Source organism: Elephantulus edwardii, unplaced genomic scaffold (genome assembly GCF_000299155.1).
Source record: "Elephantulus edwardii isolate Elephantulus edwardi_28Jun2011 unplaced genomic scaffold, EleEdw1.0 scaffold00149, whole genome shotgun sequence".
NCBI classification, from domain to species: Eukaryota; Metazoa; Chordata; class Mammalia; order Macroscelidea; family Macroscelididae; genus Elephantulus; species Elephantulus edwardii.
The window spans coordinates 4,404,543-4,418,993 of NW_006399899.1; the positions used below are offsets into that span (position 1 = coordinate 4,404,543).

At 45.0% G+C, this 14,451-nt stretch overlaps 1 protein-coding gene across 1 annotated transcript in view; it reads right to left on the minus strand.

The window, feature by feature from the left end:
- GALNT10 (UDP-N-acetyl-alpha-D-galactosamine:polypeptide N-acetylgalactosaminyltransferase 10 (GalNAc-T10)) overlaps positions 1-14,193 on the minus strand; it is a 369,161-nt gene extending 354,968 nt beyond the window's left edge. Inside the window, exon 1 of the mRNA XM_006894736.1 lies at positions 13,943-14,193. Coding sequence (XP_006894798.1) covers positions 13,943-14,101 — 159 coding nt within the window. The 5' untranslated portion in view covers positions 14,102-14,193. The remainder of the gene's footprint in view (positions 1-13,942) is intronic.
- Positions 14,194-14,451: the final 258 nt, after the last annotated feature.

A 14,451-nucleotide genomic window follows, 5' to 3' on the forward strand; every position in this document is an offset into this window, starting at 1 on the left:
TAGCCTGGATCAGACAGTCTTAGCTTGCTGAGAATTGAGAGCCAGGGATATTCTGTTCATGTAACAGATACTTATGAAGCACCTACTATGGGTCAACAGTATGGATAAGAGTGGTGAACAAAACAGTCTCTTTCCCCATCGTGCTTATTAACAGTGGGGCAGAGAAATAAACAATAACTAAATCAGCAAGGTAACTCCAGACACTATCAAGTGCTATGGAGATAACTAAACAGGTAGACAGACATGTTTCAGAGGGATGAAGGAAGAAGTACTTTAGAAAGCATGTTCAGGGAAGGTCTCGTTAAAGAGGTGAAGTCAGCAGTGCAACAATCAGTAGAAAGATTCCTGGCAGAGAAAACAGCGTGTGCAAAGATCCTGATATGCTTTCTCTCTATATATGGCATCGTTTAGGAGGTGGAGTCAGTAATGTGGTAGGACTTTGCTGAATGTCAGGATGTGGAGAGACCCTTCACACTCATTCTTCCTTCCAAACAACTAACAAAAGAGGAAACTGAGGCACTGCTAGGACAGGAACTTGCCCATGACCACACAGCAACTCAGAACAGCTCCCATCTGAGAGCTCAGGCTTCTAACAATCCAACACTCTTCACCAAGAAGAACAAGGGAGTACTCAAGTTGGCAGTCTATGGGCCAAATCCAGCTTGCTGCCTATTGTTGCAAATAAAGTTTTATTGAAAAACAGTTCATCCAGCCATTTACATATTTGCCCGTGGCTGCTTTCACACCATAAGGGTAGAGATGAATAGCTGAAATGAAGACCATATGGCCCACAAAGCCTAAAATATTCTCTAAACTAAAAGAACATATAAAACACAGAGGCCAAGTTTGGGAAAGGCACTTTTAGAGACAGGAGGAAGCCTAGCCTCACATGGCAGCTCTCTGGAATCCCACTTCTGCTGCTGGAACCCTACTGTCTCGCCAAGCAACTGTCCTGCTGGGAACACTCCTTTAACACTACTTTCCTCCTCCTAGGAAATGGCAAAACACAGGACTATAACATTCATGCCACGAATACTGTGCACATGAAATTGTAAGAACGTACAAAAGACAGATGTTCATTCTAACAGGAAAGATCCAGAAAGACTTTTTAGATATGGAAACAGTTGAGAAGATACTGAAAGGTAGAGGGCACCCAGAAAACCTTCTATCATCCTGCTCACCTAGGACTCTATTTAGCTAAAGCTCTCTTCCCTGGGGTGTTCAATTCAGCAAAATCATGGATTCTATGCTGGCTGACTTACGAATTCTTCAGTTTCATACCCTATCATATTTGCTGAGGGATACACAAACAGAACATAGAGACAGCTGGAAAGGAGAGTGGAGAGACAGAGAAATAATTCAGACCAGAGAGGAGTGAAAGAACAACACTGATACCCAAAAGCACAGAAAACCCAAACAAAATGGGGGGGGGTAGATCCTCACCTGGGCTTCCTCCACCCCACCTCCCACTTGATAGTGCTGCATAGGATAAAGGAAAGAAAGACCAAAACCTGACAGTTCAGGCTAAAACTAATCAAATATCCCTTTAATTTCTCGGGCTTGGCACCCGGCAGCCTTCTTAATGTGCCCCATTGTTCCCTGGCAGGGCTCTGGCTCAAGAGCCCTCAGCTGCCTCTCCTGCTTCCAGGCTGAGAGGAGGAGGAAACCATCACAACTGAGGAAGGGGGCAGTTGCTCTCTGGCCATACAGGGCTGACCGCCTGCCACCACCACCACCACCACTAGAGGAGCCTATCAACTGCCCAGTCCCCATGGACGCTTGCTTCGTGGCAGTATCTGACAACTGCCCAGAGGGAGCGGTGGTAAAAAAAAAAATAAATAAAAATTCAGAGTCTGAACACTGATGACTCCCTCCTTCAGTCTGTATGCTGTGTACACACTGCGAAGGCATCATTTCCACTTTACAGGTGAGGAAACAACTTGACCAAGGAGTCTGGGCAGCATGGCCACTAAGAGCACAGTGTAGGAGTCAGAGATCTGAGCCTGAGCCCCACAACCACCTGTTTGCTGTGCAGGTCTGGGAAATCACTCAGGCCTTTGAGCTGTAGTCTCCCAGCCTGCAAAATGAGGCTAGGAAGAATTCAGCTCCTAGGGTTCTTATGCACGGTGCACAGCACACACTGAAGAGCTCAAAAAGCTAAGGATCATTGTTACTACTGTGGAGCTAGGCGACAAAACAGGGGCAATTTAATCCAGGATGGTGGCCACACTAAGCTGTGCCCCGTACCCCATGTTCCATTGGCAAGTCAGGAGTCACCTTGAACCTCCATGGGATGCTTCCTGAATGTTGGGCAGAGCTGCAGACACCCCTGCCCCGGCAGCTTGCTCCACACAGAGACACAGCTGCCTCCTAGGTCCAGCTGAATAGACTTATCCAATTAACTCTGGGTGACCCGAACTCTCCTCACACTGTTTCTTTCAGAAATGCCTTTGGATGCCTTTGAGGACCCCAAAGACATGGGAATGCAGCATATGCTGTTTTTCCTAGAAAAGCCATCTTTCCTCTCCTTCCATAGGACCCCAACATGCCCCTAAGTTACATCAATGCACGTTCTGCGATCTCCTGGCACAACAAGCAGCCCTGCACAGAAAACAAAGCGGACCCTGTGCTCACACTACTGCTAACACACCCAGAGAGCAACCCTGGGCTCGGCTGGAACAAACATTACTAGACAGAGTGGACCTCGACCTCAGACTATCAAAAGACAGACAGCATCAAGGTAAATGGTTTCTTAGGCTGAGATAAAGAGCAAATGAATATAAACAAGAGTGTTTATTCAAAATCTTTGACTGATTACATTAAAAGGTGAAGCAGCCAGGTTTGAGACCACAAAACATGGCAAGAGCTGTGGTGGACAGGAGAACTCGGTTGTCTCTACAAAGCCCAGCTGCTGTCCAGATCTCACCACTTTTTATCATCATGACACTCAAGCTCAGTTACCAGAACTCTTAATTTGTTTTTTTCAAAACAGACCAGAAATTACAATCTTCTAATGTGAAATAGTCTCTTATTTAAGTATTGGCAGCTTACCGACATTAATGTTAAAAAAAAAACACACTCAACTGTCTACAGGCCATCCCACAAAACATTATCTCTGAGCTACATCTGGTTCACAGGCCACTTATTTGTAACCTCTGTTAAAGTTTACACACAAAGCTTTTTAAAATACAGATAATATAAAGATGAAATAAACAAGCCAAGGAAGCCCATTGATGAAAACAACCCCTGGGCTTTATTTAGCATCAATGAATTAACCAGGAATCCAAACTGCAGACACTGGTCCGCCAAGAACAGAACTATCAACTTTCCACTGAAGTAAGGTGTCAGATGTAGAAACTGGTTATGTCGCAAATAGATATGCACATGCCCACATACACATTTTAACTGTCAGCAGCTGATTCTGATCAATACACAGGGGGAAACAAAAAAAGAAAAGTTTTCAGTTGAGAACATATAATGTGTTTTAGCAGCAGGAAGTAATTCATGCACACATGTGCGCGCATGTGCACAAACACACACACATTCTCTCTCTCCTCTCTCCCAACACATTCCCTTTAAGAAACCGCCAACCATACCAGAGGACCTTGCCAGGCCCCTCTGCTTAGAAGCCACGTCAGAGGAGGCTGAACCTGTAACACACAGGGGAGAAACACACACACAAAACACTGGCTAACTGGGCCCGTGGGAGGCTAGCCAAGTGAAGCTCCCAACTGCACGTGAGACTTGTTGCAGTCCCTGCCTGGAGCCGCTGCCAGTGCATTCAGCTGAAGGGAGATCTCCCCAGAGCCACCAAGAGCAAATCCATGACCCCGGCACAATGGGGGACTGCTGTATTCTGATGACCCAGATAAGAGGGAGTTGGCTCAGTCAATGTCATACAGGCATCAATCAGAAGAATATATTCAGCCATGAACTATGGAGTTAAACATGTGATAAGTATCTGGTTTCTGTCACTTCCTAGTTGTATGGCCCTGGATGGATTACTTAACCTCTCTGCAGCTCAATGTTCTCATCTTTAATTTAATTCAATCAGCATCATGATACCACTAAGTAGAGATCACCTTGTTCATTTTAGGATTGAGGTTATTAGGTGCCGTCAACCCCAACTCATACATGCAATAGAATGTAACACTCCCCAGGCCTGCATCATCTTCACACTCACCGTATGTTCAAGCCTATTACACCAATTCATCGAACAGAGGGTGCCCCTACCTTTAATAATCCTCTCCTTCACTAAATCTTCCTCCAGTGATTGAGCCTTCCTAATGGTGAAGGCAAGTGAGCCAGACAATGTATTAGTGTGACCAGGAAGTTTCCATTAGCTAACTTTTAGAAGTAGATCACCAGGTCTTTCTTCCTGGTCTTAGTCTAAAGGACCCATTGAAACTTTTCTGCAATGAATGACCCTACTGGTACTTAAAATACTATAGGCAAAGTTTCTAGCACCATAGCTACATAACAAGCTACCAAAATATGACCAACCAACAAATAAGGAGTGGTATTTTAGGACAAAGGTACTAAGATCCCAGAATCAAGCCCAGAGCTAGAGTGGCATAGCTGGGCCTGGGGTTCAGGTCTGACTGGTTCCTAATTTCCCAGTCTCTTATCTGTTATCTCAGCTTAAAGGGAAGATTCACAGGTTCTCTGTAATGACACACCCAATCTTGACCAGGGAAGCCAAGAATAATTAAGTCCTTACTCTAAGCCGACACCTCACTTATAGTGCCATGATCAGTGCTGTACTCACACCAGAGACCCCTAACAAAACTGAAGATACTTGCATTATATACGCCTAGAACTCTAGGTACAGAGAGGTCAAGCGACTTGACCTAGGCCGGGGGTTTGAACGAGACAGTAGACCTCCAAAACCAGAGTCCTACACACTGTCCCAAAGGGAAAAGGAAGAACTTTGCCAATGACGCTTCTGTGAAAAGGAGGCAGGCAGGAAGCAAAGGTTATTCTTCAAAATTGTACCATTACCTAGGGACTTTGTGGACTCGTCCTCAAAAATTGAAGAAGTTCAATCTTAGAGCAATGACTGCTCTCTTTTGCTCAGACATCACAGTCTTGCAGGAATGCATTAAAGGGAAACGGTAGGAAGCAGGTCCTTTGCCCAGCCCAGATATACTAGAAAATATATGCCGCTGAAGTGGAACCAACTCATAGCTGACCCTCCCATGGGTTTTCAGAGGCTGTAAACTGCAGAGGAGAGGGCTCACCTTTTTTCCTCCGAACAGCTGGCAGATCTGAATCACCTGCCTTTGGATTGGCAGGACAACTCCCTACCCACTAGGCCACCACAGCTCTCAGAAGTATGGCAGTTAAAAGCTGAAGCCTTGGGTGAGAGCCTCCCAGCTCCACCACTTCTGTCTATGTGCCCCGGGGAGGTACCTACACCTCTCTGAGACCCAGTTAGCTCATTCATACTCACCTACTGTTATAGTGAAAGAAATACATAAAGTTACAAGAAATCCATGTAAAGGGCTCTATTAGTCCAACGCCCATCACACTAAGTGCTAAATAAATGGTGCTGCCATTATTATTATTATTAATATCCTCACTATCATGTCTATCATCATTATTCTTCTTATCAGGGTCTTTTTACACTGTGGTTTTCATCACCTGAGACGCCCAACAAGCTTCAGTGTTTGACGCTCAGGATTCTCCCAAAATCAAAAGGAAGGGGGAAGTGGGCCTGTTTGTCTCCCTTTCCTCTCCTATCTGCACTCAGCAGAGGGCAGCAAACAGGAACGGTTCCGAGAAAAAGAGACACATGGAGAGAAAGCTACACACTCATAAATACACACCCACCCACCAGAGCAAGCGGAATTGTTTCGCTTCCTCTAGCTTCAAAAGTATGAACACTCCGCCTCCTCCAGCTAGGAGGGCCAGGAGGAAAAAAGTCGAAGCTGAAGAGACAGAAGTTCTTTTTCAGCTTAAGGAAATTTTTCAATGAATTGACTTTCAGCGTGGAGGAGAGTGTGAGTAGGAGAAGGAAGTGCATGCAGCTCAGCTCTCAGGCCATCTGTGAGGGGAATGGAAGATGGCAGCCGAGGCCATCTTTCAACTGCTCTTCACAGCAACCCTTGGCTGTATGCTGGCAAGCACTGGCACCCAGAGCTGGCCCAAGATGAAACCAAGGCACACAGCTAATCATCTCAACCGAAGGGAAACAGAGCCCGAATGAACCCGGGCCTCCAGGTGGCAGGGCCACTGCTCGCTCTATAAGTGCTGGATGGGGAGGAGGTTTTACTGTGAGGACCAAGTCCGATCCTGGGAAGGAACAACCTGGGAACCTATCAGGATCTGAGTGAACATGTGCTGGTCACTTACCTCTATTTCATTTCCTTCCTCCTCACAAAAGCACCTTGATTTTTCTCTGGCCACGACAATTCCTGTCTTGAGTGGGTTAAGTCAATTAGAGCAGGACTCCTGACAACAGGGAGTCTAGCAGATACAAAGAAGATGTTTCTAGATATTACAGAGAAAAATTCTCTCTTCTATGGAAGCCACAGAAGAGACAGACTCCACTCTCTAGGATCTGGGTGGAGATGAGGTATAGAAGAGTTAGCCATATATTGTTACCACGGAGTGGAGGAGCGTGGCAAAGACGCTCAGCCTAGGACAAAACCAACATACCATGAACGTCAAAATAGAAAACTCCAGAAAGAGGGAGTCAAAGCCCTGATGGCATCATGAGTCTACAGATACACCCTTACTCGAAGTCAAGCACATTCACTCATTTCCACTTCCGTGGTTTCATTCACTCTATCACCTGAAGCTGGCATGGGATTCGAGAGAGCTCTTGGGCTCAGGTCGGCTCTGTTTGCCACTGTTGTTGTTAGATGCCACAGAGTCAGTTCCAATTCATAGCAACCATATGCAAAACGGAGTAAAGCAAAGCCCAATTATGTGTCATCCTCACAATCATTATCATGTCTGATACACTGTTACATACTGTCCCTCTTGATGAGCGGACTCTATCACTGATCCTCTACAAAGCATGATGTCCTTCAGGGATGTCTCCTCTTAAATTAAGGAAGACAAAGTCCCAACTTCTGCTCTTCTAAGAATCAACCTGGCTGTATTTCTTCCTAGACAGATTGGTTGGTTCTTCTGGCAGTCCACAGTATATTTAATATTGTTAGTCAACACAACAATTCAAGTGTACTAATTCTTTCTTGTTATTATTGCTTTGTACTACTGAGTCAAAACTGACACATAGCAGACTCTCCAGTGGGATTTCAGAGGCAGGCAATCAAATGAGAGGAGATTGCCTAGCCTTTTCCACAGAGCAGCTGGTGAGTTTGAACCGCATGCCTTCAGGATTGCAGCACCGCTTATCACTAGGCCACTTGGAGCTTCCTCAACTCTTCTTAAGTCTTCCTAATTCAATGTCCAGCTTCCACATCATAGTCAGAAGGGACTCATAGTTGACCCCTCAGTGGGTCTTCAGAGGCTGTAAACCACATGGCAGGAGATTGTCCACCTTTTTTCCATGAAGCCCCTGGCCGATCAGAATCACAGAGAGGCACCACCTCCACTTCCTAAACAGCATGCCTCTGGCAACTCTATGAACTTTGATAAATGTTGATAGTTCTAGAGCGGCTTTAGGCCTTTTGTTCTTAGGGTCGCTATGAGTCATGCTCGACTGGACGGCAATCATCAACAACAACAAGCAACTCTCCACCAACCAGGCCACCAGAGCTCCCCTCCATATGAAGGATACTGAAAATATTATAGCATGGGTCAGGCACACCTTAGTCCTCAAAGTAACAACCTTGCTCCAAACACTTTAAAGAGATCTTTTCTAGATTTGGCCACTACAATAAGTGGTCTGATTTCTTGATTGCTGATTCTATTGGCATTGACTGTGTATCCCAGTAAAATGAAATCCTTGACAGTTTCAATCTTTTCTCTACTTATCACAACAGTCACTGGTTGTGAGAATTTCTGTTTTGCTTATATTGAGGTTCATACTGAACACTACAGTATTTGTTCTTCAACAGTAAGTATTTCAAGTCTTCCTCCTTCTCAGCAAGCAAGATGGTCTCATCTGTTTAAAACAGGTTATTAATGAATGTTCTTCCAATTTTGAAGTCATATTCTTCTTCACACCGTCCAGTTTCTTATTCGCACAACATACAGATTAAATATGTATGGTGAGGGGATACAGTCTTGATGTACACTTTTCCTGATTTCAGAACTCTGTTCTGTTCTGTTCAAATAATTATATTCCCTGTTTTGTTAGAATGATTGCCTCCCGGTCTATGTACAAGTTTCACATGAGCACAGTTCTTCCAGAATTCCTATTCTTCATGTTAAAATGATTTGTTATGATATACACTATCAAATGCCTTCACATAGTCAATAAAACACAGGTAAACATCTTTCTGAATGATCTTTTAGTCAAGATTCATATGACATCAGCAATAATATTCCTCCTTCTGCCATATCCTTGGTAGCATTTTATTTGGCACCGTTACTGCTGAACATAGCAATAAGGCAATATCAGAAGTCATCTTATTCAATCTTCTAATTTTATGCATAAGAAAACTGAATCCCAGAAAACGGGAAGTCAATTAAACAAGTCTTCACAGGAATAAATGCAGACTAGCCATTATTTTCCATCTTTTTCTTTCAATTTCTCTATTCACCGTTTCTTTTACTGACCAGATCTCTTTGTTGCCTGAAACTTAAATTATTTTGCTTATTTATAATCTATAAAATTTGGGGGGAAACACAAAAAAATCCCCACAAATATACCCCCCAAAACCCCCAAAATGCCACAGTTTTCTGCAGAAACTGGTCTTATTTAATACTGGCCTCTAAAATTTGGGGAAGATAAACTTGGTTCATAAGATGAATGACTACAGAAAGGGACCAAATAGTTCTGCTCTTCACTATCTTGTTATTCTACATTCTGCATTATGACAATAGTGAAAATACAAGATAAAAAAACCTACTATCTGACTATTTTATGTTCTAAGGAAATACATCTAGCAATAACAAACACAACGGTGCAAGGCAAGAATATCACTGGCTGTGACAGCTAATGATGGGTCCCCTTAGTAGTTTGGCAGTTCTGTAGGGACACGATTGGGCAGTGAGGTAATGACTTAGTCATCTTCCATATTTGACCTGATATAGTCATCCTCCATGTTCACTTAACACTGGTTTCCATATAAGGATTTGGTTTGGGGAATCTAACAATGTCAGTAAGTAATGAGCAGGTATATTCATATGGTGGGAAAATATTTATGGTAAAACAAAGTAAGGACTTGATAAAGAACAGGATTTTCGTCTGTATTCCTCTGTGAGCACTTGTTTCATCAGCTTACCCTTTTATAGGGTTCAGTTTCCCCATGAACAGAATGACTTTGGATTCTCCCTCACTGTTCTGACCTATGTCCATCATTCAGCAAACACATCTTGATCACCTAGCAGATTCACGTACTGTGCTATATGCAAGAAGACAAAGTGGTTCCTACTTCACAATGTTTAGGGGGTAAGGGTTGAAGGGAGGCCACAGTATACTCCTCAGCCACAGGAACTGAGACCTCAGGAGGTAAGCTACTTCCTTTCCCCACTCTAATGGGACATGACCCTTTGGAGAAGCAAGAAAGTTTTTTCCCCTTGTCTACTTTGACTCATATATGGGATGCAGAGGGTCAACTATTATAAAAATGCAGAATCCACAGCATTATCAGACTCATTTAGCGGCTACAGGACATGCTTGTGGCTGCCAAGTTAGTTTGCCTTGAAGTGATTTTTGTACAATGATGAGCTCCTGATGCCATCTCTGTGTGATAGCCAATTGTGGATGAGATACAATTAGCAAGTTAGATGGTTATCTTGTAAACAGGCCTTTGGGGTTTTTTGTTCATTTGTTTGCTTTCACTTCTGACTCCATTATATGTTTTCATATCACTGGAACCAAGAGAACGTCTTAGATCACAACCGCAGAGAGGACATTACAGTATTAACTATGCTCCTAAATTGTGGCCTCACCATCGGTTCAGTAAAGAAGTCTGTTTTAAATATGCTCCTCTTATTCAGGCCCTCCCAAAAACGTTGATTAACAAACTCACAGAAACACAAGCAAAAGCACTAATAACATATCTATTTCTTATATAGCAACTTAGTTTCAACTAAACTGTTGAAATATATCATGAGTTCCACCATAAAAGCAGTTTTGAGGAAGTGCAGAAAAGGCCAACTGGTACTGGTTGCTTTTTGGCCCAATGGTTGAATGCCGGACTGCTAACTAAATGGTCAGCAGTTCAAACTCACCAGCTGTCCCTTAGAAGCAGCTGTATGTTTTCACCAAGGCTTCAGGTTTTGGTTGTTGTGCTCTGGCCTATACAGTTATTATAAATTGACTAAGCAACAACTGGTTTTGTTTTGGGTTTGCCGCAGCTTGGGAAGTGAAAACATTGATTTAACACACACTTTTCCTTTCTCTTTCTAAGTCTTCACTTCATAAATGAGGTGCAGACTGATTAAACTCTCCTGAGGTAAAACAGAAATGAAAAGAAGACTGGAACCCAGACCTGTTCTAAAGCATTCTCTCTGCTTTGGGTGTCTTATGCAGAGAGTCAGATAAGTTCTAGTAAATCAACAGCCCTCCTCTAGTGGCATCAGATTTCACCTGGGCACTGAGACAGAGAAGTGATTAGCAATAGAAACGTTCCCAGCCCCTCTGTGGAAAATAAAAGAGATTGTTCCAAGGCTACATTTCTGTGGTTCTTAACTTTATGCCACCAGGAAGACTTTAGAAAAGAGTAAGAGAAGGAAAGACAAAGCATTGATTTCTAGATGTTCTAAGAATAAAGTTCAGCTCTGACACAATGAGAAAAAGTCCTGATACTTGAAAATGAAAGTCATTGGTATTCCATTATCCCACGATTTCTAGTCTGTGAATGCTATTAACCAATGAAGTTACTTCTCACAAGAGATTATAGCTCAGAAAAGGGTAAGGACTGAATCAAATTTCCTAACATGAGGTTTCGGGTAATTTTTAAAAATAATCAGTTCCTAAGCTTGTAGTATGAAACAGAATGTGGAATTCAACTAAGTTGTTAAGCATACCAGAACTATGAGAGAGAAGGACCCCCAAATGAAAATGAAGTTGGCTTCAAGACCAGTTTTTCTGCTTAATTTTGCAGTTTTCCGAGAAGTCAGCTGTCTGACTAGATGAACATGAAGTCCTAGAAGCATTATGTGTCCTTTATAAATCAGCTGTTCTCCAGAACCCCAGAGGTACAGGCAGAACAAGCTAGCCTGACAATTATGAGAGCTTATCTCTTGAGAGTAGACGTTCTTAATTTGAAACTCCAATCTAGTGGAGAAATCAAGACATTAGTAGACTGCTCAACAAATGCATATGTTCCTTTCAAAGAAACTTCTCTCAGACCCACAAGCAATATATTTTTTCATTTGGATAAAGTCCTGCCAGACTTTCCCCCAAAGCTTCTACAGTTATTTCTACCAGAAACATCAATGAAGTGCTCTGGAATGATGTTTAACAATTACAAAAGTGACAGGCTGGTCTCGGAACTGGTCAACCCTGCCGAAAGGAACTCTGTGTGTTCAAGATGCCAGATTTCCCAGACAGCAGCCTGATGTGTTGTCTGCACATTTCAGTAATACTGGGAAGAGGGATGGCACACTCTCTCTCGGAGAAGTCAGCCTCTTCCCTCAAGGCCAGCTGACATTCAAGCAAGGACTGGAGACCAAACCCAACACTTTGCATCTGTAGGAGAGTGAAACAAAAAAGGGGCTGTGTGGAAATTTGGCAGGGTGTTGCTGAAAGGCAGCAGATGAATGCTGAATCCTGTAGCACCTAGAAATGCTTATTATTGGGAAAACAGCTCTGTTCTGCTGCTCCAGGAAAGCAGAGATTTTCTTTAAAGCAATGATATCCAGTAGGCAACTCCCACCACTGTCACCAGACCCCTTCACCACTTCCTCCTCCTCTTCATGGGATTCCAGAGGAAAAGAAAACACAAGAGCTAGAGCTTCTCAGGTGAGTCCATTTCAGTTAGGGGCGTTGAGCAGCTCCCAGCTGTTGCTCTTCTGTCTGCCCAAAAGGCTGCCTTCCCGCATCAATCCCCTCCTGCACAAATGAGTAATTTATTTTGAAAGCTCAGGCCAAACTGGCAGTTAACCTTGACCTTCTCTCTACACATCTGGGTCTATAGAAAATGAAAATCAGGACGACTCTGGCATCCACAGCAAATGAAATACGAGGGCTTTCTCCAGGCAGAGGCAGAATGTCAGGAGCTATTTTAAAACGGACCACTGTTCTTCCAAAAGAGAAGGAGCACTTGAGCACTTGAGCAGGGCACACCTTCTCCCCTCAACCTAGGATCATGTTCAGGCTGGAGCCCCCTTAAGTAGGGAGGCTACAAGGAAGGCCTGCCCAGGGAAAGAAAAGAGCAGTGACCATTCTATTCCTCACTGATTCACTGACATTTTCAGTGGGCTGGATCTAGACCAACAGCCACATTTTACAGATGGAGAAAGTGAGGTGCAGAGAGGGAAATAGAAAGTAATCAAGGTCACAGAGCAAGTTAATGGTAGAGCTGGGGGGCTAGAACCGTACTCTGGCCCCAAATGGGGGCAGAGGGGGTTGCAGGGAGCACAGCATTAGGAAAATGGAAAACACATTTAATGGGGGAGAAAAGGCCTATAAAAATATAGAATTTAAAGAGATCTAAGCTTGATGTCAAGGTTTGAACTAAGGGGTTCCAAAAGGAGTTGAAGACCATGGTTTCCATTTGCATATGGTAAAGATCTACCAAAACATCAATGAGATTCTCTGGGATGATTTGCACCAACTGGTCATTTCTGTCACAAAGAGCGCTCTCTGTGCTCAAGATATCAGGTTGACAGGGGAAGAGGAAAAGAAATTTCATCAACCTCAAAGTCAGTCTCTTCCTTTTGAGGCCCACTACCAATCAGTCAAGTCCGACTTTGGTGCACAAATTATCTACTTCCCAGGAGACCAGAGAAATTCAGTAAGAAAACCCCGGGGTGTCCCAAGGTAGGAAACAGTTTGCAGTTTGCACAGGCATATTCTCCTGCCACATGCCCAGCTAGAGCCAGAAACTGGGAGGGTGGGAATGATCTGTCACCATTTCTCCTCGCAGGGAGCTGCTAGTTTAAACGCACTCACACAGAAAACCACAAATGGATGAGTTCAGAAGAGGCAGAAACAACTAAGCTCTCAAGTCTTGGTTCCAAGAAATACCACACCTACAGGGTACTTGCAGAAAGAGCAGGGAAGAAAGGTGGTGTTTCTACCTCAGGTCACTGGGTTAATAGCCACTGGGAAAACTTTGGGGGTGGGGGGGTCTCCTCACCACAGCTCCACTTTCCAGACTCCCAGAATGTCAAAGGCAGCAAGTTCCTTAAGCAAAGACAGGAGCTCAATTCCTTCTCCATCCCCAGGGGACCTGAAATTCCAAGCATTCCATCATCTTCACATCCTTCCAAGGAATGGGAAGGATGCTAGAAAATGAGGCTGGACAGCAAACAGAAAGACTACCATCTCCACCGCTACTGGCAAGCGAAGTCATCCTTTGGATACAGCGAGCAACAAAAAGAAAAGAAGTTGGATGAGGTGAAGGGATACCAGGCAGCGACAGAAAGGAGGATGGCAATATGTTCGGCAAGAAAGAGCTCCAGATTCTGCATCAGGAGTTCTGGGTTTTACTTTCTGCTGACTGGCGGGGGCTTCGCCTAAATTCTCGTTCTTGGATCTTCAATTTTCCCATCTGGAAAATGGGAAGAGTAGAGTCTCAGGCGCAGACTCCCAGGAGGCAGAAAGGAAGGTGGAAAAAGAAACTACAGGCGAAGGGTGAATTCGGAAGGTGTCACCAACCCTGCAAGTTTCCATGGCAACTGGGAGACTCACCTGTCCGGCCGCTGGTACCACCGCCGCCCCCGCTCTCCCGGGGGTACCGTCGGGCTGCCGCTCGCGGTACAGCGCCCAGAGCCCCACGTTGGGCAGGAGGACCAGGGCCGCCAGCACCAGCGCCACCGCCTGCAGGAGCCGCTTCTCTTTCCGCCTCATCGGAGCCGGTCAGCTCCACCGCGCCCCGCCGGCCGCGCCGCGCCGCCCCCAGCACCGCGCGTTCACACGTTCGCCCCACGGCGGCAGCAGCTATGCGAGGAGAAGCGGCCGCGGCGCCGGCCCCGCTCCAACTCCGCGGCACTTCCGCCGCTCGCCGGCCGGGGAGCCGGGCGCCGCCACCGCGCCGCCACCGCCAGGGGGGACGCGCTGCAGCCGACTCTGGCGTCGGGCCCCGCTGCACAGCGAGGGAGGACCACCTTTCTTCCAGGAGTCCTCAGAACACCGCTGACCTCCTGCTTTGGCCTTCTCTTTGTGCGCCGTGGCAGGTCCAGGAGTGATGGTGTCCGGGA